Source organism: Leptonychotes weddellii, chromosome 2 (assembly GCF_054177405.1).
Source record: "Leptonychotes weddellii isolate Sample4059 chromosome 2, ASM5417740v2, whole genome shotgun sequence".
In the NCBI taxonomy this organism is placed as follows: domain Eukaryota; kingdom Metazoa; phylum Chordata; class Mammalia; order Carnivora; family Phocidae; genus Leptonychotes; species Leptonychotes weddellii.
This window is the reverse complement of record NC_138370.1, coordinates 118,008,085-118,035,648: the sequence shown is the minus strand read 5'-3', so window position 1 is coordinate 118,035,648 and position 27,564 is coordinate 118,008,085. Positions and strand designations below refer to the sequence as shown.

At 34.8% G+C, this 27,564-nt stretch overlaps 1 protein-coding gene across 19 annotated transcripts in view; it reads right to left on the bottom strand.

Annotated features, from left to right (window-relative positions):
- The window catches only part of SEC31A (SEC31 homolog A, COPII component), an 85,665-nt gene that overhangs the window by 26,576 nt on the left and 31,525 nt on the right, over nt 1-27,564 (bottom strand). For 7 of the 19 annotated variants that reach the window (XM_081812218.1, XM_081812219.1, XM_081812220.1 and 4 more), the window contains exons 12-24: nt 26,968-27,067; nt 24,120-24,281; nt 23,767-23,919; nt 18,344-18,580; nt 17,273-17,347; nt 15,893-15,931; nt 15,321-15,398; nt 12,661-12,736; nt 12,055-12,233; nt 5,633-5,759; nt 4,345-4,490; nt 2,861-3,034; nt 335-508 (exon numbers count right to left, since the gene is read on the bottom strand). In XM_081812218.1, coding sequence (XP_081668344.1) covers nt 335-508; nt 2,861-3,034; nt 4,345-4,490; nt 5,633-5,759; nt 12,055-12,233; nt 12,661-12,736; nt 15,321-15,398; nt 15,893-15,931; nt 17,273-17,347; nt 18,344-18,580; nt 23,767-23,919; nt 24,120-24,281; nt 26,968-27,067 — 1,720 coding nt within the window. The remainder of the gene's footprint in view (nt 1-334; nt 509-2,860; nt 3,035-4,344; nt 4,491-5,632; nt 5,760-12,054; nt 12,234-12,660; nt 12,737-15,320; nt 15,399-15,892; nt 15,932-17,272; nt 17,348-18,343; nt 18,581-23,766; nt 23,920-24,119; nt 24,282-26,967; nt 27,068-27,564) is intronic. The other 12 variants (XM_081812222.1, XM_081812225.1, XM_081812233.1 and 9 more) reach the window with 2 other exon arrangements.

Below are 27,564 nucleotides of genomic sequence, written 5' to 3'. Positions count from 1 at the left end.
CTTATAGTTTGTTGGATGAATCAAACTGTAGCAGTTTCAAGAACACATGTACATGTGTAAGGGAAGTATGAGTGATGAGAAATAAGAAGAAATCTCCCCAGAGAGCTTAAATTAATTTATATTTAAAATATAATCTGTTTGCCTAGATTAAAGTGATCATTTAAAAAAACTGACCATAAATACCACTTCCAAGAATATAAAAAGAAAAACTATTAAAATAATATGTTGTCTAGTTTTATCATAGCAGATTAAGGTTTCTTACCCAATAAACTAAAACCACCAATTTGAAGAGAAATATATAAATGTTCTACTTAATCCAGACCGTATCACTCACATGCGGATAATATTGTTGAGCTGGAACTCTTGGCATCTGTGAGTGGCCAGCCATTGGTCCAGGCCTGCCCTTGGGCAGCTGCTGCCTCTCATAAGGAATTTTAGGTGATTCCTGTCCTGGTACAGGCTGTCCTTGTGCTCTACAAAGTCTGTCACGAAGCTGCACAATATTTGGCTAAAATAAGTAATGGAAGAAAACAAAGCAAACTGTTAGCGTTCACCCAACTATATGATAGCATGTTGCTTTTCTTCAAGTAAGCTTGATCGGTCATATGCTCCTTGTTTATATGCTGTTTCCTATATAACAGACCCTGGCACATGAGGGTTTCACATCATGGATTCTGATACTCAAGACTGATACCAAAGGTCCAAGATATATAGTGTGACTTGTAATTTAACTGAGACAGGGATTGGAATTACACCCACTACATAGTAATATGTAAGATCAGTGTCACTTATCATCTCTGCTCTTTTATATTTTCTTGTAGTTGAGTAATGCTCACAAATCATAAAAGTGTTAAAAAAAATACAACTTTGTTTCTTTATAGGGAAATAAGGCCCCTCAAAAGAATCAACTGCTAAAGATGGTGATGGAAGAAAATGGTGATCTGAGAAAGAGAGGAAAATTAATAAAAAAAAAAGAGATGCTGGAAATAAGTTAAAAGAGTAAGATGTCACACTCACAGTAGCTTATGCAGATCTATAATTATACAGATCTACAATACGTGTGAGTTGACCACATCCATGTTCTAGGTATTAACAAACAACAAAAAATTAATGTTAAAATATTTCAGCAAGAACTGATTTTAATATCTTTAAAAATCATACATTTCTATAAATTCATTAAAGGTTTAAAGCTGTCATTTAAACTTTAAGGTATATTTTATTGCCTATTAGGGAGGAAGATTAAATACTATAATGATATCACAAAGTCTCAGAACATATTCCCCAGAAAAAACTAAGAGTCTACTGAGATACATAGAAGACAGCAACTTCGAAATTGTGTATTTTTACATAAAGAACGTTCTTTAAAAGTCCAAAGAAAACATGAAGAATGATGTATAGAAAATGTATGTTGTTATAGAAATGGTAATGAAAATAAAGAGTTTAATACTAAGGCTAGAAGATCTAAAGGTTTTAGATTAAGTTATTCTTAAAATAAAGGGTCTTATAACTTAATAATGGGATCTTATTAAGTAAAAAGGCATAAAACTATTATGCCAAAGTCATCATAAAGCCTATGTTTCTATTCTACCTAATATTCTCATAAAGATATGACATGTAAGTGTGTTCAAAACCAACTAGTCATACCTCCATAATCCTGGAACACAGATATAAGTATTTTTACTCAATGAAATTTATTGATAATTCCCTAGAACAGACAAAATACTGAAAACATTTAACTAAAAAAATCCATTAAAACAAAATAAAGTTAATAATAAAATGTATAGAAATAAGAAAATATCTTCAAGGCTCAAAATTAAGCTCTGTCAGACACACAATATAGATATAAACATTCTACTTGTGGAAAACTGTCCTCAAATCCCACCCTAATTTCCACCCATGCTCTATTATTAAATTTAGGTTGCCCTCTTCTGTGCTTCCACAGCCCTACTACCTCTCTCACAGTATGTATCACTTTTGGAATTGTATGTTTACTTGTCTATATTCAGTTTGAGTTTGGAAACTCCCTCAGGAAAAGAATCCTGGCAACTGTGTCCATCACTATATAGTCAGTCAATTACTGAATTCCACTGCATTGAAAAAGCCCATTTTAATGGATACCAAATAAGGACACTAAATTAGAAATGTAATTCTCTTTGCTTTCAGTACTTTAAAAATGTATTTGTCCTGGGGCGCCTGGGTAGCTCAGTTGGTTAAGTGTTCGACTCCTGATTTCGAAAAGCTCAAGTCATTATCTCAGGGTTGTGGGTTGGAGCCCCATGCTGCGCTCCACACTGGGCATGGAGCCTGTTTACGGTTCTCTCTCTACCTCTCCATATGCCTCTCCCCACGCCCCTCGCCCCCCCGCCCCAAATACACATACACACACACACACATGTCCCCAGAAAATATCAGACTGGAATGGTATATAAAATGAACTTCTTTACTAGTATCTATGTCTGGGGTGGCATTTTAAAACCACAACCCCATTTGTTTGGTTAAGTATTAAATATTTATAGCTTTTCAACACAGAAGATTCCTACAAAGAACCTTGTATGAAGAATCAGCATTTGGCTTAAGAAACAAAAAGTTGGTCCTTTCCCCATTTATTTTCTTCAAATAGTATGCCCCTCAGTAGAAAGGGATCTATCATACAACAAGAGTATCCTATCTCTCTGATACAGTCTGGCTACACCTAAAATGATCCTTGAATAATTGTCAGTAATATTCACCTACACTCAGATGATAGAAATTCAACTGCTCTAAAACATTCTACCTACCAGTATGTTTAATACTGAGTGCTACCTACTGGACTCACCTTTATTCACATATTAAAAGAAGAAAAATGGTCAATTCTAATTACCTGGTTGGTGTTTTCAGGAAGAAAAGCCAAGGCTGCAGCAATACTGCCTTGGGCTGCCAACAAATTGGCATACTGACTCATCTTCTCAGCCAAAAGAACTCCTACAGTATTGGTGTCCATGGCTTGGGTGAGTTGTACAGCTTTTCGCAGGATGACAACTTTCTCAATAAGATCCTAAATGAGAAAAAGAAGGGAGAGAGAAGGAGAACCAGACAAAGATACCAAGATATATATGAAAGAAAGCAGGAAAAGATAAAAGAGTTATGAAGGTTTCTAAAACCTACTAAAAGTACATCTTATTATTCTCTTTCTAAAAAACATCTGCAACAGCTGACCACAATTAAGTAAATAAGTAAACCGAAAAAAAGTAAGGAGGAAGAAGGTCTCTTATTCATGGATAAGTCGTAGGTTACCACCTTCTAAATATCCTTAAACTGCCAGATATTTGTCTTGTGAGCTAAAGTAGGCAAATATCCAAAGTGAAAGTGATAGGCAGATATCCAAAGGCAGAAGCTGGGTTCCAGCAGGTATAAAACGAACTATGACTAAAAATATCATACTAGCTACACTATAAAAACAGTACTACTATGAGGTAGTAGTACTACCATGAGCTTACTATTTCATGACCTCCAATGAGCTTACTATTTCAACCCAAAGTTTCTCATGTTGCTCTTTGATACCAATTATTTCAATAATGGGGAGCTTCAAGTATAAAGCACAAGAATATCCTACCTATCTGTCCTTCAAAGGTACACAGATTCAGAAGTATGAAGCAAGCGTGCTTTTTCTCAGAAGCACTTAGAAGGAAAGCCTTGATTTCCTACCAGATTTTTAGTTTCAATAGAGGGGTCTTTAAAAGAACAACTCTATTGAGAAAATCTCTTTCCAGAGAGAAAAAGAAATATACTTGAATGAAATATTATGAGACTCTGCTGATTAAATGCTTGGAAAAAAAGTTCTAAATATATAGTTACTCAGTGGCTGAGAAGAGTCCCCATATTTTTTACTACCCCGCTTGCCCAGGCTGTAGTGCTATATGGGATTCCATTTACCTCTTACTTTCATTTTCCCTTAACCATGAATATCTTAATCTATTCTCTATTGGTACTGGGGATGCCTCCCATTCCTTGCCCACATTGCTTCTTTCCTTGCCCAAGACAGACAGTCACCAGAGGGCAGCGAGAGAGAAAAGCATAAGGAAAAAGAATTAACTCTAGGGCTGTTTTCATGCTACTGCCATCTGCTTCCCCCAATAAACTACCAAATTATAACCTTGATTTCATAAACAGTTGCGACCCCATTTTACCTATTCCATCATTTCATACTTTGTCCCTCCAAATATAGTTACAAAGACACATAAATTATCCAGCAAAAGAACTTCTAAAACATAGATAATGAAGGCGAAAGCAATGAATTTCTGGAACGAATCAATTTCTAGAATATAAGTAGGGTGAAAGACAACACAAAGTTTCAAAGATACTAACCTGAAGGGACAAAGGACTGCTTCCATCTTGAGCTTTAGTCCAACATGCAACTAGTTTCTCTACATTCCCTGCACAAATATAGCAGAGACATGCTTGAGTCTGCAGGAGGCTATCACCTTCACTTTCAAGCCTGGTTCCCAAAAGATCTAAAGATCAAGAGGAAAACAAAATAAGATTTTACTCAAAGCAATCTGTATATGAAATTGTAAGGAGGCCAATAATATTTTCAGAAGTATGAATTAAATTTCACAACCAATGAGCAGTAAAAACAAAATCACTGTTATGTAAATGCTCAGTAAATATTTATTTGTTAAAAGAATGGAAGTGTGTGACTAACTGTATATAATAAACGGCTTGACAAGATTCTATATACCTAGCTATAGAATGAACTTCCATTAATTATATTAAAAAATAATAAATGGGAACAATATTTGAACAGAAAAATCCTAATGAACATTTAACTCCATTTCATTGTATCTGATGTTTGTGTAAGTAGTAGACTACAATATGGCACATTTGGAATGAACATCAATGGTAGGCAGGACTACTATAAATTACTTACGATAATAAAGTTAATACCTTATAAATTTCATATTCTCATAATGCTTTCAAGGTAGCAAATGGTCGGTTGTTCTTATACCAGCACCCTAAGGCTTCTGTTCTTACAAATAAGGAGTATCATTCCTTAGCCACCAGTCTAGTCATGGCCTTTAATGGTAATTTGTAATTTCCATTCAAATGCTATAATTACTAATTTTATTATGCTAATATTTTATTTATTTGACAGAGAGAGAGAGCACAAGCAGGGAGAGCAGCAGAGGTAAAGGGAGAAGCAGACTCCCCACTGAGCAGGGAGCCTGACGTGGGGCTCGATCCCAGGACCCCAGGATCATGACCCAAGCAGAAGGCAGGCACTTAAATGACTGAGCCACCCAGGCGCCCCTATCAAGCTAATATTTATTAAGTGAAAGCTGATTACATGCAATTTTACAAATAATAAACTAAGGCTTAGAAAGTAATCTTTCCTAGGTCAGACAGCTAGTAAGTAGCAGAGGCAAGATTCCAACTCTGGTCCGCCTGAAACCAAAATCATTAAAAATAATGACTAGGTATGGAGAAATAATGTAGTTAATAATTCTGAGAAAAGCATTCAAATGAGAACTTCTTTTTCTTATGGAGTGATTAGTTGGTTTGCAAAAATTTCTAATAATACCTCTCAGTAATTTTATTTAAAATATGCTATGCCATATACATAATATAAATATAACTATAAGGCTCATTTTCTTACCACAAAGGGCTGAAAATTCATCTGGTTTAGCATAAGTCAATACTGCAGCTAAAGCCTCTCTCCAATTTTTAAGGTCACAAGACTCAACAATTTCTTTCCAGTTCTTCATCACCACTGCAGTAATTAGCTTAAGAAAGGAAAATAAAGGGAGAATTAAAGCCTTTGGTCTGTTAGTAAAAATTAACTCTGGCTAATCAATCATATCATTCAAAACTACTATTCAAAGTATTTCATGCAGAATAAAGCAGCAACAAAGTGAAGTATATCCTTGAACCAACTGACATAAAAGATGGTTATTATTTTTCCTCAAACAACATCAAACAAACATATTTTATAAATAGGCTGGGGAGGAAAAGTATAGGGTGTTATCAAAACATTTAACAGGGAAACATGACCTGGTCTGATGGAGTACATGTGAGATATGAAGTCAGAATTAACTTCCTCAAGAAAAAAACAGGTCAGGAAACAGGAAGATGGCAGAGGAGTAGGAGGACCCTAGGCTTACCTTGTCCTGTGAATACAACTAGGTAATTATCCAATTATCTTAAATACCCCAGAAGTCGAAAATGAGTCAAGGAACTCACTCTCTCTCTTCTCTCTCTCTCTCTCACACACACACACACAAAGGATATAAAATATAATAACATATATAAACAATGGGGAGGAGAGGATAAAAGAATGAGTTCAAACTTAAACTAACATCAACTTCATACAGACTGCTATATGCAGAAGAGGCTATATACAAACCTAATGGTAATGCTAGATCAAAAACCACTAAAAAACATGCAAGAAATAAAAAGAAAGAAATCCAAATATACCACTAAAAAAAATCAGCAAAATGTGAAAAAAAGACAAGAAAGGATCAGAGAAAATCTCCAGGAACAACCACAAAACAATAATAAAATGGCAATAAATACATATCTATCAATAATTATTTTGACTGTAAATGGACTAAACACCCCAATTAAAAAACATGGGGTGTCAGAATGGATAAAAAAACAAGACCCATCTATATGCTGCTTATAAGAGACTCATTTTAGACCTAAAGATACCTGCAGATTGAAAGTGAGGGGGTGGAGAAACATTTGTCACACAAATGGACATCAAAAGAAAGTTGGAATAGCAATATCAGACTAGACTGTAACTGTAACAAGAGACAAAGGAGGACACTATATAATAATAAAGAGGACAATCCAACAAGAAGATATAATAATTGTAAATATTTATGCATCCAACATGGGAGTGCCCAAATATACAAAACAATTAATAACAAACACAAAAGGAGTAATTGATAATAAGACAAAAATAGTAGTTAATAACCCACTCACATCAATGGACATCTAAACAGAAAATCAACAAGGAAACAATAGCTTTGAATGGCACACTGGATCAGATTGACTTACAGATATATTCAGAACATTCCATTCTAAAACAGCAGAATACACATTCTTTTCAAGTGCACATGGAACATTCTCCAGAATTGGTCATATATTAGGTTACAAAACAGGCCTCAACAAATATAAAAAGAATGAAGTTATACTATGCACCTTTTCTGACCACAATGCTATTAAACTGGAAGTCAGCCACAAAAAAAAATCTGGAAAGGTCACACATACATGGGGGTTAAATAACATGCTACTGAACAATGAATGGGTCAAATAGGAAATTAAAAAAAGAAACAAAAAAAAGTACATGGAAACAAATGAAGATGAAAACACAATGGTCCAAAACCTCTCGGATGCAGCAAAGTGGTTCTAAGAGGGAAATACGGGCCTACCTCAAGAAGCAAGAAAAATCTCAAATAAGCAACCTAACCTTACACTAAAAGAAGCTAGAAAAAGAACAACAAATGAAGCCTAAAACCCGTAAAAGGAAGGAAATAATAAAGATTAGAGCAGAAATAAATGATACAGAAACTAAAAAAAGCAATAGAACAGATCAATGAAACCAGGAGTTGGTTCTTTGAAAACATTAAAAAAACTGATAAACTTTTTTTTTTTTTTAAAGATTTTATTTAATTATTTGACAGAGAGAGACACAGCGAGAGAGGGAACACAAGCAGGGGGAGTGGGAGAGGGAGAAGCAGGCTTCCCGCTGAGTGGGGAGCCCGATGCGGGGCTTGATCCCAGGACCCTGGGATCATGACCGGAACTGAAGGTAGATGCTTAACGATTGAGCCACCCAGGCGCCCCAAAACTGATAAACTTCTAGCAAGACTTATCAAAAAGAAAAGAGAAAGGACCCAAATAAATAAAATCACAAATGAGAGAGGAGAAGTAACAACCAACACCACAGAAATACAAGAAATTATAAGAGAATATTATGAGAAACTGTATGTCAACAGATTGGACAACCTAGAAGAAATAGGTAAACTCCTAGAAACATAAATTACCGAAACTGAAAAAGGAAGAAATAGAAAATAGGAAATTTGAACAGACCAATAACCAGCAATGAAACTGATTCAGTAAGCAAAAAACTCCCAAAAAACAAAAGCCCAGGACCAGATGGCTTAACAGGCAAATTCTACCAAACATTTATTTATTTATTTATTTTTTTAAAGATTTATTTATTTATTTGAGAGAGAGAGCATGAGAGGGGGAGAGTCAGAGGGAGAAGCAGACTCCCCGCCGAGCAGGGAGCCCGATGCGGGACTCGATCCCAGGACTCCAGGACCACGACCTGAGCTGAAGGCAGTCACTCAACCAGCTGAGCCACCCAGGCGCCCTACCAAACATTTAAAGAAGAGTTAATACCTATTCTTCTCAAACTACTCCAAAAAACAGAAAAGAAAACTTACAATTCATTCCAAGAGGCCAGCATTACCCTGATACCAAAATCAGATAAACATACCACAAAAAAGAACTATAGGGGCGCCTGGGTGGCTCAGTCGGTTGAGCATCCAGCTCTTGGTTTCAGCTCAGGTCGTGATCTCAGGGTTGTGAGATTGAGCCCCACATAGGGCTCTGTGCTCAGCGCAGAGTCTGACTGTCCCTCTCCTTCTGCTCCTCCTCCCGCTCACACACTCTCTCTCTCAAAAAAATAATAAATAAAATCTTTAAAAAAAAAATTACAGGCCAGTATCTCTGATGAACATAGATGCAAAAAATCTTCAACAGAATACTAGCAAACTGAATCCAACAATACATTAAAAAAAATCATTCATCATGATCAAATAGGATTTATTCCTGGTTGCAAGGGTGGCTCAATATTCGCAAATTAACCAATATGATACATCATATCAATAAGAGAAAGGATAAGAACCATATGATCCTTTCAGTAGATGCAGAAAAAAGCATTTGACAAGGTATATCCATGCATGATAAAAACCCTCAGTAAAGTAGGTTTAGAGGGAACACACCTCAACATAATAAAGGCCATATATGAAAACTCACAGGTAATACCATCCTAAATGGGGAAAAACTGAGGGCTTTTCCTCTATGGTCAGGAACAAGACAAGGATGTCCACTCCCGCCACTTTTATTCATTATAGTACTGGAAGTCCTAGCCTCAGCAATCAGACAACAAAAAGAAATAAAAGCCATCCAAATTGGCAAAGAAGAAGTCAAACTTTAACTATTTGCAGATGACATGATCCTCTATGCAGAAAACCCAAAGATTCCACCAAAAAATTGCTAGAACTGATAGAGGAATTTAGTAAAGCCACAGAATACAAAATCAAGGTAAAGAAATCTGTTGCACTTCTATACACCAATAATGAGGGAGTAGAAAGAGAAATTAAGGAATCAATCCCATTCACAACTACACCAAAAATAGTAAGATACCTAGGAATAAACCTAACCAAAGAGGTAAAAGACCTGGTCTCTGAAAACTATAAAACACTGATGAAAGAAATTGAAGATGACGCAAAGAAATGGAAAGATATTCCATGTTCATGGATTGGAAGAACAAATATTGTTAAAATGTCTGTGCTACCCAAAGCAATCTATACATTTAACATAATCCCTATCAAAATACCAAAAGCATTGTCCACAGAGCTAGAACAATAATCCTAAAATTTGTATGGAACCACAAAAGACCCTGAATAGCCAAAGCAATTTTGAAAAAGAAAAGCAAAGCTGGAGGCATCACAATTCCAGACTTCAAGGTATATTACAAAGCTGTAGTCATCAAGACAGTATGGTACTGGCATAAAAACAGATATATAGATCAACAGAACAGAAAATCCAGAAATGAACCTACCACTATATGGTCAACTAACCTTCGACAAAGCAGGAAAGAATATCCAATGGCAAAAAAAAGTCTCTTCAACAAATGGTGTTGGGAAAATTGGACAGCAACATGCAAAAGAATAAACTGGACCACTTTTTTACACCATACACAAAAATAAATTCAAAATGGATGAAAGACCTAAATATAAGACAAGAATCCATAAAAATCCTAGGGGAGAACACAGGCTGTAACCTCTTTGACATAGGCTGTAGCAACTTCTTTCTAGATATGTCTCCTGAGGCAAGGGAAACGAAAGCAAAAATAAACTATTGGGACTTCATCAAAATAAAAACCTTCTGCACAGCGAAGGACAATCAACAAAACTAAAAGGCAACCATGGAATGGGAGAAGATACATGCAAATGACATATCTGATAAAGGGTTAGTATCCAAAATATATAAAGAACTGATATAACTCAATCCCCCCCAAATAATCCAATTAAAAAATGGGCAGAAGACATGAATAGACATTTTTCCAAAGAAGACAGATGGCTAACAGACACATGAAAAGATGCTCAACATCACTCATCATCAGGGAAATACAAATCAAAACTACAATGAGCTATCACCTCACACCTGTCAGAATGGCCAAAATTAACAACACAGGAAACAACAGATGTTGCAAGGATGTGGAAAAAGGGGAACCCTCATGCACTGTTGGTGGGAATGCAAGCTGGTGCAGCTACTGTGGAAAACAGAATGGTGGTTCCTCAGAAAGTTAAAAATAGAACTAGCCTATGATCCAGCAATTGCACTACTAGGTATTTACCCAAAGGATACAAAAATACTGATTTGAAGGGATAAATGCACCTTGATGTTTTTAGCAGCATTATCAACAATCGCCAAATTATGGAAAGAGCCCAAATTGTCCACTGACTGATGAATGGATAAAGAAGAGGTGGTATATACAGACAATGGAATATTACTGAGTCATAAAAAAAGAATGAAATCTTGCCATGTGCAATGATGTGGCTGGAGCTAAAGAGTATTATGTTAAGCAAAATAAGTCAGTCAGAGAAAGACAGATACCATATGATTTCACTTATATGTGGAATTTAAGAAACAAAACAAATAAGCAAAGGGGAAAAAGAGAGAGAGGCAAACCAAGGAAGAGACTCTTAACTATAGAGAACAAACTGATGGTTACCAGAGGGAAGGTGGATGAAATAGGTGATGGGGATTAAGGAGTACAGGTATTGTATGGAAGTGCTGAATCACTAAATTGTACACCTGAAACTAGTATTAAGCTGTATGTTAACTAGAATTTAAATTAAAACAAAAAAAAGAAAAGAAAAAAAAAACCACGACATTCCAGGGCAAGGGAACACGAGGTGCAAAGTCCCAAGGGAGAAAGGCACACAGAGTGTCTGAGGAACTGAAAGGCAGCCAGTGTGGCTGAAAGATAAAAGGGAGGGAGTGACATAAGATAAGGCAGGGGAGACTGACAGCAACCAATGCTGACAGGACTGAACACTGAGACAACTTGTATGGAAAGAAATTTAGTAACATTAAGCAGGACCTTAAAAATGTTCAGACTCTCTGCACCAAAAATTCCTTTCCTAGGACTTACAGCCTCATTAAATAGTTAGAAATCACATAAAATCCTTGGGCACAACAAAGATGTTTATCACTATCTTATCTGTATTAGGAAAATATTAGAAACTGCCTAAACACCTCAAAAGTAAGAGAAATAATATATCCTTACTATAAAACATTATAGAGCAATTAAAAATTTTTGTAAGACTCTTTAATGAAATGGTAAACCATTTACAACGTAAGCGGCAATATCTATAAGCAAAACTACACACATATATACACATATATGGGCCTGATTCTGTTTTTAAAAATTCTACAAGTGCATAGGAAGAGGTACAAAGGGTATGTACCAATTTGATGGAAGAATCAGAATTTTAAAATTAAAATTTTTATCTTTATATTTTTCTATATTCTAACTTTTCTACAATAAAAAAATGAAAAGTACTTTTCATTAAAAAATTTAATACACAAAGTACAAAAAATAAAAATAATAACAGTGCCAAACCATTGACAATAACTATTTCTGGTTCAAGGAATTATGACTGGGTTTTTTGTTCTTTACTGTTTTTTGCATTTCAGTTATCTTTAGTAAGACTCTATTGCTTTTATAAGTGTTATAACAGGTATTACAGTTTATCTATTTTTAAAATAACATACCCTGGTAATTTTGCTTTGGGATTTTGCAAAATATTTTTTCTGTGTTTGAGCCAAGAGTTCTTGTCCACCTGCTATGGCCAATATAATGGCATCAGCCATGCGGTTATCATGTAAACAAAGGTCAACAGCACTCTCAAAGTTACCCGTCAGCAAAGCCTGAGTAATTAAACCATCAATATCTGCAATGAGGAAATAATACATCCAAGTTAAATAAAGTTTTTGTTACAAGAAAAAATCCTATACATATCAATTTTTACATGTACACACAAAGGAAAAAACAATGCTAACTTCTGAGTATTACTAGTGGATTAATTTCTAACAAAAGTTTTTGAGGTCTATGGAAATATACTGAGATGCATGTAAGTAAAATCAGGTAAAATAACACATCTTTCAGATTCTTTAAACTGGAGTAATAGAGATTGTTATACAGTTGTTTATCACAGAGATGTCAGAATATACCACTATCTCCAAGAGACCGATTACATATACTAAATAACTGAGTTCTTCTTTTCAACCCTCTACCACTTGCGACAAAACATTTGTAACCTAAACTTAGGGACTATTTGCTTTCAAATAGCTAAAAATCAAAATGAAATAGGTACTTACCGCCACTGATGGAGATGTTAAATGTTCCTCCTGCTGATGGTAGAAATTCAGATTCTTGTTTTCCCTCTTTAATGCACTAAAGAGATGGAAAGGACAGCAATTTAGCCAGAATGAAACTGGAATAATTTACTAGCAACACAAGATTTATATATGATTATTCACCTACTAACTAAATGACATACCAAGTATTCCAGAAAAGTTCTCAGATCCAAGACTTTCCTAAGTATTAATTCCCATTATACAATCATAAATAAAATACAAGGTTATCAGGAATAATGTTAAAAAAAACCTTAAGGGTACATAATCTATTACTGGTAGCTCAGAAATTACTGAAGAATCTTTGTTTTCTTAGATACTTCAAATAGGAATAGCCTGAAACATGCAAAATACACGTTTTTAATTTTACTGTATTTAGATTTTAAAGCAACCCTGCTGCTATACATCTAAAATTTTCTACATGTCTAAAAATTTCTGTCCAATCATTAGGTTTAGTTATAAGGTCTTTTTATTTTAATTGAACCAGTCTTGAAAAAAAAAAAAATCACCTGGTGCCCTTGTACAAATGCTACATAAAAGACTATATGAATATACTCAAATTCAATTGCAGATTTTGTATTCTCTTAAATTAGTCATACCTGCAATAGCAGGTTGGTCTGGTAAAAAGATACACAGTTCTGTTATAAACTCCTGAGACTACCTATAAGACTGAGTAAAAAGAAATTCTATATTTTCTTTTTTTAGAAGAAAAGAAATATAAAGAAGGCATATTGCTGGAAAATAGTTTAAACGCTTTCTATGTATAAAAATTCACAAGAAGACAAAAATAAATTGTATCAGAGATTACAGAGAAATTCTGAAAGAAAAACATAGCTGTCCTGCATGAGATAAAATACCTATCTTCTGTGATCGCGTTACCTACACATCTGAATGTGAGTGCCTAGTATTCAAAGTCAGGGGCATTTTTGGATTGGGGAATTTTAGTGCAGGGCACAGCGTAGCATCATCTGTAAATAATGCTTAATTAGTTAATACTATTACAGGAGAATAACCATAACCTTAATTCTTTCCCTAACCAAAGAGAAGCATTTTCGAACTTTAAAAGCTCAAATAAAAAAATTTTGGGCGCCTGGGTGGCTCAGATGGTTAAGCGTCTGCCTTTGGCTCAGGTCATGATCCCAGGGTCCTGGGATCGAGTCCCACATCGGGCTCCCGGCTCAGCGGGTAGCCTGCTTCTCCCTCTGACCCTCTCCCCTCTCATGCTGTTTCTTGCTTGCTCGCTCTCTAAAAAATAAATAAAAACTTTAAAAAAAAAAAAAATTTTAGAGCTTAAGTTATTCACATTAATAAATAATCAGATACTGATCTGATTATATTCACTAACAACTAAAAAACCTTTTCTTTTTTTTTAACTCACAATTTTTCAAATTTGTCTTTGAAGAAACAATTAATAAACCCTTATTCATGGACTTCTGAAATATAAGGCTGAAAAAAATAGCTTATTACATGTTGAGTATTTTCAATGTATAAACTACTATATCTGATAAATAGCATCATCAAGGTAAAGGGGAAAATTTTACCTCCCTAAACAAAATTTTTTCAAATACTCTGAAAGTACACATTGGTGACTACCATTTTGTTAAGTACATATTATTCTGATCTATTAATTCATAGGTTTATTTCCAAATGGTCCTCTATTTGATAATACATAGTTAATCTAGTTGTACATAGATGAAAGTACATTCCTTCAATGTATCCTACAATTCTGAATAGGTATTACCAAAATTAGTTCAAATTTTTACAAAGGTTTTACTCATATTCTTTATTCTCAGGTTAAATAAATGTTAGATCTACTTCTATGGAAAGTGTTTTTTAATAATTATCTTGTAAAAGTCTAAATTTACTGATGAATTATTCTTATAACTTAGCTAAGGATTGTAAGAAACATTCTATAGTCAGAGTATTTCCATATCAGAAAGAACAATGAAAAAGTCAAAGATGAGATGAGAAACAAGAACTTGTTGATTAATTTTCCAAGATGAAATATAACTAGAAAGCAAGAAAAGTACAGAATTATTTAGTAATGGTTAAAAAAAAACCCCAGAAAAACAAAAGGAAAAAAATTAATGATACAACTCTGTGTTCAAGGACTCTTTTTAATGGGTTATAAAAATTGTCAACTACAACTCGTGACACATTTATCATGACAATCAGTAAATCATGACAGTTTATTTAGTGAAAAATTCTATGCCTGGATTCAAAGTTCAAGACTAATCTAGAAGCCTCTGCCACTGATAGCAGGCCCTAAATATTAATGTGTCAAGAAAAAGATTAACTTTACATGCAATGTACTGTGGATTTCTGAGTAAGATCTCTTTTCATTTTGACATGCTGATATCCATCTGACCAAATTAAGTCAATCTCATGTCAACTGTTAATTTTAAAATACATAATCCAGAAGCTAGGTCAAAGAACTAAAGATTTCATAGATGATACTTCTGTCAAACAAGTAAACAAACTCCTACCCCCAAAATCTCTAAGAAAACAATATATTCCAACTTCATTTTGGAACAAGTAGTTATGCAAATTTTCCATATTTCAGTGTGAGATAAACAAATATCACATATTTTCCCAATGTAATTAAAAAGGAAAGAAATAAGTACCTCTCCCAAGAGCTGCTCTTCAGCAGCAGGGCTCTCCTCCCCATCACTCTGTGCTACTTGGTCAGAATCTTTAAGAGCCTTTGGTACACAAAACAATTACAAGGGAAGTTGAAGAATGTAACATTAAAAGAATATTAGTGACTAAGAAAGACAAAAGACCCAACCAACAACATTCAGAGCTAGTTTAATCATAAGAAGCAACACTAAGTAAACTGATTTAAGAAATACTATCAGAGGAAAAGCAAAGAGCCACTACTACTAAGACCTTCCTTTTTTTCCTACCAAATGTCCCCCAGGAACAAAGATCTTAACCTTAAGTATCTGAGCAGTCATTGATACTGTTTTTCCTCTTTTGCAAAATTCAAGTACCATCAAGAGAAAGGAATGAATACTCTCTCCCAGCTAAACTTATACTATTTTAAAATGAGAATTCACTATTAAAATATCTACAATCAGCATTTATTTTTACACTGTAAAGCAATAAAACAGACACATTTCTTAAATTACATTTCCTTCTGTGTTATGACCTAAACCAAATTTTGGAAGGTAGCTATTTTTAAAGGCCTTCTTACCACATCGGGTCCATCCACCTTGTTCAAGGCCAAAGCAATCTGAAATAAAAACAACAACTCACCTACTACATGGAATTCTATTTCAAGGCATATAGCAAATGCTCACCTCTTTCTCCATTTTCATTGGCAAAAATCCACCAAAGTTCAGACTGGGGATGGGGTGTTTAAGGAAAGACTAAAATCTGCTATTCAGTCACAAACCTAACCTCAAAACAAGCATGTTTTCTTCTACTTTCCTTTAAATAGCTATAATTAATTTTAAAAAATTTCTTCAAGTACTCACTACTGAAAGAACTGCTATTAGAAGTATTTTGACAATCAGATTCTTTTTCCTCATTTTTGCTATTAGGTATTTAGTAAAACTTTCATATTAACCTTTTACAAACCTATAAAAGTTATAGCACCAAGAAGTTCAGACTAGTAATAAAATTAAATATAAAAAACCTAAAGGAATGAGCAAAGACACATAGTCGATAAGCGGTGGGCCTGTGATGTGACATCTTCAACGTGCTTGGCACTGCTCAGAGTATGCAGTATCTAAGCTGTATGCCATATGTGGCAATCTTCAATGCTTCAGAAAACTTCAGTCCCTTTCAAAGAACAAAGGGCTAATACAAATTACACAATGAATCTAAAATACCTCCTTCAATGTTTCCAAAGTCAGAGAGTTTTTCGTGCTGTTCATGTCAATATTGTGGAATGAATAATAATGAAGCCCCTCTTTGAGAACAAAAATGTAAAACTGGAATACGACTTTCTCTTTTTAAAAGGGAATCTTTTTCTAAGTTAAAATATTACGTGACTCAGTTGGACTTTTGTTTATTCAGGTTCAGTACAATAAATTGCCCTCGTTCCAGAATATTTACTAGCTATTTGTCAGCTGGACAAACTCCATACAGAGTTTGGGAATGTGGGCTAAAGGCATGAACAGCGAGGGTAGAAAACTGTGGTAATCTGAACCAGTACTCTATTTTTCATCACTTAAGCTGTAGTGAACACGGGGTGGTTTCTAACAGTTCCCTCGTTTTCTTTTCCCCCGGGGCCACTGGTTACACACCCTCTTAAAATCCAAGTGTTATTTCCAATGTTTGAAGTTGACAGCCTCTTATCTTTCAAGACCCAATTCTACCTGATACGACACAGCTCTTTAAATCAAGTTTGGAGTCAAGGTGGTTCTGGCAGTTTTTAAATCCAGGTACAAGGTGGAATTACACATTTAATAATATGTATTTGGAATTCTGGCAACCAAACACAAATTCTTATTAAATATTTATTGAGTGATTTGAGATTATCTGTATAGAAGTTTATAAAAAGAACACTTAGGCTACATAAATATTTTACTTGCATAAGCACAGCCTTTTAACTTTCGCAGAAATTTACCTTCTTTCCTAGGTCTTCTTTTCTGTATCCTAGAAGTTCAAGGTATTTTCCCCGAGAATCATCCTCAAAGTTCACCTTTAAAGAATACATAATCTTGAAATAAAGACCTGCCTTTAAATTTTTTTTCTGCCTTTAAATTTTTAATTACTTGATCAAATTCCAAGTAGAATTACTAAAAATTATCAAAAATAAAGTCTACTAAAGTCTACTGTTACCAACGAAAGCTTTCTATATCTATTACGTAGAAGGCTCAGTGTAAGAAAGCACCCCCAAAATAGTTTCCTTTAATAGGTTACTTCTTAAAATAGTAAGTATACTAGTAATTAATTATCCCTGTTGAATAAAGCTTACTTTTTATTTTTTAAGTAAGCTCCATGCCTACTGTGGGGCTTGAACTTATGACCCTGAGATCAAGAGTCGAATGCTCTACTGACTGAGCCAGCCAGGCACCCCAAAGCTTACTTTTAAACTATAATTTTTGTAAATACAAGCTAACTCATGTCCAGTGGTTATATGCATGCAAAACATGACACTCTTTGGAACACTCAATGTCCTAAAACTCTTTCCCCAAATTAATAATTACAAAATATAAAATTCTATAATTTTATAATTTAACCTTATTGTATTTAAGATCTCTTTGGAAAATTCAGTATCAAGAAACAGACACATTCCAGTGGAGGAAAAATGACCAACCAGAAAACTCTTATTTCCTATTGTCATAAATGCAACTCAGTAAAAGGAATGAGAAATGCCTCCAAACTTTCTCCCCTGTAACTCTTCCCTCTTTTCCCATTTTCCTTAATTGGATCTACTCAGAAATTAAATATTGTTACTATTATGTCGTTTTTCACTTATGAAAAAAAGTACTTCATATTAGGCTCTTCAAAGCAGAGAGGGAAGAACTCTTGTCATAAAACTATGGTCATGTGCTCTTCATAAGGTTTCTTTAATGTCATCAGGAAGCTCCTGAACTCATAATCTTGCAATAATTTTTTTCATAAGAACAGACTGAGAATATAATGGGAATAGTTAAATTTGCAGATAACGAAATTGTTTTAATCTCAACTTTACCTTCAAAAAGGACCATACATTTTTCTCAAACTCAGTCTGAGAAGCATCAATCTTTTTCTGACAGTAAGTGACAAATCCTTGCGACTGCACGACTTGCTGAAGTTGGTCCGATCGGCTGAGGAATTCCTTTTCTGTCACCACCTGACTGATGAACACATGGTGTTGCTGTTGCTGCTGCTCAGCTCCCTGCTGGGCCTGTATTCTGACATTCTCAAAGGTAACCAGTTTGCCTCCAAACTATGGAAGAAAAAATGAACAAAGTCAGCTTGAACCACAAGGAGAAGGCTGAAAAACCTGCTAATGGAAAGAACTATGGTCTCACTTTGGATCAAATTAGCTGATACAGTCTCCCATACTCCACAATCTGACCCCAGCCTTCAATCACTATTCTTCTTCATACCACCTACCTTCTAGATAAAATGTACTATTTACTGTGCCCCACAGTTTCTCACCTACTTGTTTTTACTAACTTCCACATACTCAACGTTACTTCTCTTCAAGGCCCAGGCAAATGCCACCTCTTCCACCTTGGACACCCTCCATATATTATAGATTTCTTTTGATTCAACTCTAGCTTATATGTATTTGCCTCACCTTCTGTTCTCGGCTCTAAGTTTTAAAGGGTGGCAGAATATGCCCCTCCAAAATGTGCCATTTGGCATAAGGACTATTTTGAGCTAAGGACTACTTGAAAAACAGCAGGAAAGAAGGGCACCTTGACCTCCTCTTTTCTTCCTGAAAGCAGGAGATGCAACTCCCATGTGAGAGCTGCCCTCTCTATACCAGGGGGAAAGACACATTCTTATCACCAGAGGGGAGAGAAATCTGTACAAACAGACCTAGTTAAATAACAATTACCTCCCTTTAGTCTCTGTAAATATTTTAGTTACTTTTCCACAACTGCCATTCTTTTTTCAACCTACTATATAAGCACTTAGATTTTGCCACTTGTTTGTGTTTTCATTTCCCAATGGGGGCTCAGGTATACATAAAAATCTGTATGCTTTTCTCCTGTTAATTTGTCTTATATCAATTTAATTCTCAGGTCCAGGTGAAAACCCCAGGAGGGCAGATGCAAAGTTCTGCCTCCCCTGTACTTATAAGGATTGTGGTTCTGTATCTACTTTATTCTTTTATCTCCTACAGTACCCAGTATCTTGTATATAGCAAATAAACAGTTACTATCCGATTAATATATCTATACAAATAAATATAGGTAAAGAAGGAAACACAGGACAAAATCTGGTTCTTTATAATCAGTAATTTTTGTATAAGGATTATTGTTTTTATGTAAACTGAAATACCAACAAAACATAAACCACTATCCTTAAGGAATTTAATATGAGAATAAAACTGGACACAACAGGCACCTGTAAGTTCTAAATGAGATGCAGATAATACCACACATCATATGAACTTCACAGCTTAAGGGCAACTGGGTTTCCCCACGTTTAGGGAAGCTGGTGAAAACTGCACCCCCCAGAAGTAAGACCTAAACTGTGTTTCATAAGAGGATTATGCTTATTCATTTACTTGGTTCTGTGTAATAATATTATAGTATTATATAATTATAATAATGTAAGTGCATGTTAATTAATTGAATTTAAATTTAATTATAAAAATAAAAAAAGCAGCATAAAAAATTATGTAAGTGCTTCTTGGCAGTCATCATTTTTTCAAACCAACCAAAACAAATACGGAAAACTTAAATATCTTAACAACATAAAAATAATGTAATTTACAAAAGTTGGCAGAAATAAAACATTTGGAAAGGAAAAAATTGGAAAAACTGGAAGGAAGTATAAAAATGCACTAATTTAATATTGAATAGAAGAGTTTCAATTAGTACCATATGAAGTTGATACGTTGAGACACGGATGTTTTGGTAAATTATTTACATTTATAAAAATAATCACAAAAAGAACACATAACCGAAAGATATTTGAGGACACTGACATTCTACCCCTCGTGTTCACAGAGAGGGCATTTTCCTTACACTCCGTAAGAGGAACTAACAGAGGAGGAACACTTCCAGCCTTTCTCTGTCCTTCACACTGTCTTGGGAGAGGACTGCCTGCGGTTCTTCAGGAAAGAAATGCAGCATGCTTACATCAGCTCTTCAGGGCTTCTTTTTATAGCTGTCTTCCCGCCTAGAGCAATAGTCCATGTGGATAAGCTGCCTGCACCTTCAAGGAAAGCACTACAGTACCTAGATTTGCCTGTAACTAGGTTAGTAAGGCAGCCTAATACAGACATAAAGCTAAAAACATGTTTATTAAATCAGATCCTGGGGATATAGAGGCAAACAAAACAACCCAGCTCTCACAGAGTCTTCTATGTTCTAGTTTGTTACAAGGCCCACTGTGATTAGACATCTAAACTGTAGCCTCCAATCTAGCTTATTGCAGCACTAAAGCTGATACTTTGATTCTCCATCTCTCTTACTTGGTTCTAAACTCATATGGGAAAGAGAAGAGTGTTATTTATTGTCTTTATAATACTCCAATACTAGCCACTGATACTTTGATTCTCCATCTCTCTTACTTAGTTCTAAACTCATATGGGAAAGAGAAGAGTGTTATTTATTGTCTTTATAATACTCCAATACTAGTGAGGGGAAGGGAAAGACGTTCACTTCTCGTTCCTAAGATAAATATATAGTGAACACCGTCTATTTGTCAGGGACCATTCTAGGCACTGGAAACATACCTGTGAACTAGACAGTCTGTCCTCAAGAAGCTTGTATTTGGGGGGATCTTTTCTGCACATTTTGGTTTTCTTTTAAACCTGTACACATACAATTTTATAATAATAATTGTTTTAGTTACTAAGGGAAGGAAGGAACTAACTGGATGAATGGTTAGTATTCAGTAAAAAAAATGGGAAGTCATAAACAAAGGAAAAGATTCCAAGGCAGGAGTAGAGATAGTAGAGAAAACTAAACAGGAGGGATGAGAAGATTAATTAATTAAATCCAAAAAGTGGATTTATGAGTGACATAATCAAAGGTCTATCTTAGGAAGATTAATCTAGAGATGTAGTATAGATTGGAGGGGGAACAGACAAGCAATAGACAGGCAATCATATAACAGTTCAGTGTGAAAAGATGGAAGAATTAGGCAGAGTAACAGCAAAGTTAAAGGAAGAATTAAATCCAAGAGATTTATAAAGAGAGCAATATAAGAGATCAAAAAAATATAAGAGATTGAAAAAAAGTTCTGAGCTTGACTAATAGACGAATGATAGTAAGAACTCAATAGTAACTAAAGAGAAGATCATTCAGTTTCGATAAAGGTGAATACATATAATTCTATGATGTGTATAAATTCTGTTATGATGATGGAGAAGCTGAATAATAAAAGCTTTTTTAAAATTTTTATTTTTTAAGTAATTTCTCCCCCAATGTGGGGCTTGAACTCATGACCTCGAGATCAAGAGTCACACGCTCTACCGACTGAGCCACGAGGCGCCGCAAATAATATAAGTTTAGTACCTCAGTTTTGGGCATTATTACCAAGAGACTCACTCTCATCATTATGTACAGTAGGCATCTGATTAGACTGGCAGGAGAACAGCTAAAATCTTTATAAGTGTAAGATTAGACAAGTTATTAATTTCTCTGCTCCTTTCTATCTACAAAATGGGGGTAATAGTGGTAGCTATTTTATAAGCAGTTGTGAGAATTTAATGAGTTACTATATGCAAAATGCTTAGAACAGGCTGGCACACAGTAAATAAATACACTTTAGCTATTAATATTACTAATGAAGTTTTATTGTACCTGTAGGTTGTATGAAGAAAGTAACCCAACACTGGACAGGTGGACTCTTCTATGCAAGACTTAAAAAGAGTAGTGAAATTGAAAATATTTAGGAAAGGACTTTATTTCTTCTTTCTGGTCTATAGGAATAACCAAAGTTTTCTAAGCTGAAGTTTGAGGACATTAATATGGCAATGATATAGATATAATACCAAAGTACAGGCAACAAAAGCAAAAATAGACAAATGAGTCTTCTACACAGCCAAGGAAATAATCAACAGAGTAAAAAAGCTACAGAATAGGAGAAAAATATTTGCAAATAATTTATCTGGTAAAGAGTTAACATTCAGAATATATAAAGAATTCCTACACCTCAATAACAAAAAACCCCAAACAACCTGATTAAAAAAATGGGCAAAAGGCTTGAACAGACATTTCTCCAAAGATGACATACAAATGGCCAACAGATACATGAGAAGATTCTCCACGTCACTAATCATTAGGAAAATGCAAATCAAACCACAATTAGATATAATTTCATATCCATTAGGATGACTGTTATCTAAAAAACCAGAAAATAACACGTGTTACTGAGGATGTAGAGAAATTAGAACCCATGTGCACTGTTGATGGGAATGTAAAATGGTGCAGCCACTATGGGAAACAGTATGGAGGTTCCTCAAAAATTAAAAATAGAATTAACATATAAGATCCAGCAATCCCACTTCTGAGTATATACCCAAAAGAATTGAAAATAGGATCTCAAAGACATAATTGCACACAAATGTTCTTTGTAGCATTATTCACACTAGCAAGAGGTGGAAGCAACTTTAATGTCCATTGATAAATTAATGGATAAAGAAAATGTAGACTATTATTCAGCCTTTTAAAAGTAGGAAATCTTGTCATACACAGCAACATGGATGAACCTTGAGGACATTACGCGATGTGAAACAAAACAATCACAAAAAGACAGATATTGCATGATTCCATTTATATGAGGTATCTAAAGTTGTCAAACTCATAGAAACAGAAAGTAGAATGTGATTACCAGGGGCTAGGGAAGGGAAAAATGAGCAGTTGTTCAACTGGAAAAGAGTTTCAGTTCTGCAAGATAAAAAAGTTCTGGAGATCTGTTGCACAACAAGTGTATATAGTTAACATACTGTACTGTACACTTAAAAAGGGTTAAAATGGTAAATTTATGCTACATGTTTTTTAACATAAAAAAGAAAAGAAATTGGCAATTAAAAAAAAAAGCTAGAAGGAAGGAATAAAGAGAAGGAAGGACGATACACAGATATACCTTCCTCCAAAGAAAAAAAGAAAAAAAAGATTGAAGGAAGGAGAGATAGAGAAGGAAGATAAGTTTAATAATGGGATGGACAGTGTGAAGGTTGCACAACAATGTAAATGTACTTAATGCCACCGAACTGTATATTTCTAAATGGTTAAAATGGTAAATTTTATGTTATTTATATTTTACCACAATTTAAAATAAAAACAAAAAAGAGAAGGTCCCATTTTTCCTGAGAAACCATTTTGAATGATGAAAAACCTACCGACACATCTCAATCTTCTTCCATCTGAGTGATCCTGTAAGAACACTTTACTATGGGAAGTTCTTTGTGCTTATGGACCATAAAAACACAAATCCACCTACTGAAAAGGAAGCACCAACAGGTCTTCGGATCCACTTGGGTGGCTTCTTCAGAGGCAACACTATATTATGCTGAGCAGTCTGCTGAGGAATTTGTAATGGAGGAAGGGGCTGTCCTGTGCCAAAGGGATCAAGATTTCCAAAAGATGATGAAAGCTAAAAAATATAATAACATGAGAATTTGTAATTTATATGAGATTATGTTACATGTTTTCAAGTTATACCCATGAAATATTTTTATCACAATTATCCAATTAAGCAGTAGCACTGATTAGTGAAGTCATTTTCAAAATAATTAAACAATAAGATGGTATTTTTCAAATGTTATGATTGAAAATTTTAACACTTTCTATTACCTTGTCAACTTGTTTCTGCCTTAAGCCATCTGCGCTCCCACCCATGATAGAATAAACACTGATACGCCCATCAAAGGAAGCAGCTGATAAGACAGCAGGATTTCTGGGACACCACTGAATATCAAAGCACCACTGCGTGTTGGTGGGAAGTTCATATAACACCTAGGCAACAACAACAACAAAAGTCAGAAAATGGTATAGCCACTTTATAGCCAAAACACCCGAATTAATATGATCAACATGTGCAGCTTAAACAATTCCTTTAAGAAAGTATGTTGAGCCAGGAAAAACAACTGTAAAAATTTGTTTAAAGTACAAAAGGAGTCCACTATGGTGATCTATTATGATAAAAATGAATGCTTCTTCAAAATTTTGACCAGATTTAGAATAAGTACGTATTAAAAACTAAGGTTTTTCTGTTTTATTGAAGTGGTAGTAGCGGGTGCATCTGAAAGACCAGAACAAATTAGAATCAGCTTGTTAAAACTCTAAAAGATAATGGTCTCCTGCCCAACTATTTTTGCTTGCCAAGATCCAAACAACCATATTTAGGCTATCTGAAGACCACATTTAAAAAATAGCCTCAAGAAGGAAGAATCACTGAGAAATTTGGTTTTTAGTCAAGCAAAAACATGTATACATCATTTGTACTACTGCAGAATGGAAACTGATTCAGCATAAACAGTTTAGAAGGAAAATATGGAAAAACTATAAAAAACGGTTGGTATAAAACCTTTACAATGCAATAGTAACTGCTAACTCAAAGTTAGTGTGATGATAACTGATGCACCTAAAGAGCATAGATTTTACGTATTTTTTTTTTTAAGATTTTATTTGAGAGAGAGAGAGAAAGGGCACAAGCATGAGCAGGGGGAAGGGCAGAGGGAGAGGGGGAAGCAGACTCTGCTGACCAAGGAGCCTGGCGAAGCAAGGAGCCTGACAGACTAAGGGCTAGATGCAAGGACCCTGGAAGCAAGACCTGAGCCGAAGGCAGATGCTTAACTGACTGAGCCACCCAGGCACCCTGGTTTTATGGCTTTAAGAAGTCAAATTATCTTAACGTGGACTTTGTGGGATAGTTTAAATGTTTTATTTTTTAATTTTTTTAAAGATTTTATTTATTTACTTGAGAGAGAGAGAGCACATGAAAGGGAGGAGGGTCACAGGGAGAAGCAGCCTCCTTGCTGAACAGGGAGCCCGATGCGGGACTCGATCCCGGGACTCCGGGATCATGACCTGAGCCAAAGGCAGTCGCTTAACCAACTGAGCCACCCAGGTGCCCCTTAAATGTTTTATTTTATAAGAAAACAGAATTAAGTGAAAAGGTACCTAGCCTACTCATCTTTAAGGCTTAACTGGTTGATAAGACTCATTATTCATGTTATTTAAACCACTGTTCTATTCCTAATTTGCATTTGAATAAAAATCTACTAAACTTTTTAGTTGCAGCATGTACTAAAAGTTTATTCCTTCAAAGTCCAAGCACACACAACTAATCATATGCAAAATTCATTTTATCAAATCATATAACTGAGGGGCACCTGGGTGGCTCAGTTGGTTAAGCGACTGCCTTCGGCTCAGGTCATGATCCTGGAGTCCCTGGATCGAGTCCCCCATAGGGCTCCCTGCTCGGCAGGGAGTCTGCTTCTCCCTCTGACCCTCCCCCCTCTCATGCTCTCTCTCTCTCATTCTCTCTCTCAAATAAATAAATAAAATCTTTAAAAAAAAAAAATCATATAACTGAGAAAATTAGAACAGTAATTTCCATGATTTTGAACTCCCTTGGGAAGGCACAGTATAAAATGCAAGATTTTATTATTTGGTCTACAAACATATGAGGCAAAACTTACTACTTTAATTTTTTTCTCCTATCTCCCCTAATTAATGTTTCTATATTCTTCTATATATTACTGCATCCGAAAACTTTAAACCACAAATCAAATAACAAAAGTGCTTGTTTCTACTTTAATATTATACATTAAAACCTATTGAAGAGGGGTGCCTGGGTGGCTCAGATGGTTAAGCGTCTGCCTGGGTCCTGGGATGGAGCCCTTCATTGGGCTCCATGCTCAGCGGGGAGTCTGCTTCTCCCTCTCCTTCTGCCCCTCCCCCCAATTGGTGCTCGAGCTCTCTAATAAATATATAAAACCTTAAAAAATAAAATAAAAACTTAAAAAACAAAAATCTATGGCCTCTTGCCCAATACTGAAAAACAGGGAAACCATTCAACTAAGAAAAATAATTTTTAAAATACTTAAAGAGATTTTTTTTAGCCCATTAATTTAATCCAAAGCAATTAAAAGTAATTGTTATATTTATATAACATTGATATTGAAGAAGAGGTAAAATTTCCCACATCTAAATTTCTATGGGTAGAACATATGACAAGTATTGTTAAGTATATTCCTGCTGTATAGTTCAGAAGAGAAATTAACATACATCTACTGATTTCCAAAATCAGAGAGGATCTTCAGGAATGGTAAAGCAGGAAAAAGACCCAAATCTTGAACACTCCTGCTTTAAAAGCACTGATTTTCAGAGATCACATGTTAAATAAATCAAACCAAGTACTTCTGAGTGTAGGTAAACACCTTTTATTAGAAATGGGGGGTAGGGGATTACTAATTTCAAATAAGCTATTTCAATGGCTGATTTTCTTAGATAAAACAGGTGAGCTTAAATAATATTTCTGATAAAATCTCTCCTAGATTAACATTTCACACATACCTCTATCTCCATGTCCTTAATTATATTAATGCACCAAAGAATCCATATGGAAAATTTCTTATTCAGCTAGAGAATAAATATTATAGTAGCTGTAAGTCTGAGAAATATTTCCTCCTCATACCTCTCCTGTGTTTGGGTTGGAGCAGAGAATCTTAGCATCTTTTCCGCAGCTCAGCAACAATTCAGGATCTGCCATGCTCCAAGCAATTGCCAAAATCCCCCTAGATAAAACACAAGATGAAGAAATTTTTAATCTTGAGAAAACCAAGTCTCCAAATGATTCCTGTCTAGGCTCTGGAGACACATGCTGCTAACAGAAGCATAATTTCATATAATCTTTACAGAAAGCAATTTAGGAATGCGTATGTTCTTTGATCACTATAAAGATGTTCAATATCCTCTCAGAATCAGGAAAACACAGTATAGGAAAAGAACCTAAATTGTTTAAGACTGCCTTTTGTTTCCAATATTTTATTTTTAAAAAGTTAAAATCTTTGTGAAAATTATAAGGACAGTATGATGTACAGCCTTATACTCCTCACTTTGACTCATTGGTTTGGCCACATTTACTTTATGTGGTTTTCTCTCTCTCTCCATATACACATTGACCATTGACCAAAAAAACAATCACAGCATTCTTCTGCATAACCATAATACAATTATATACTGAAAATATTTATTACTTACATACAGTATTTAAATATATATAGTCCATATT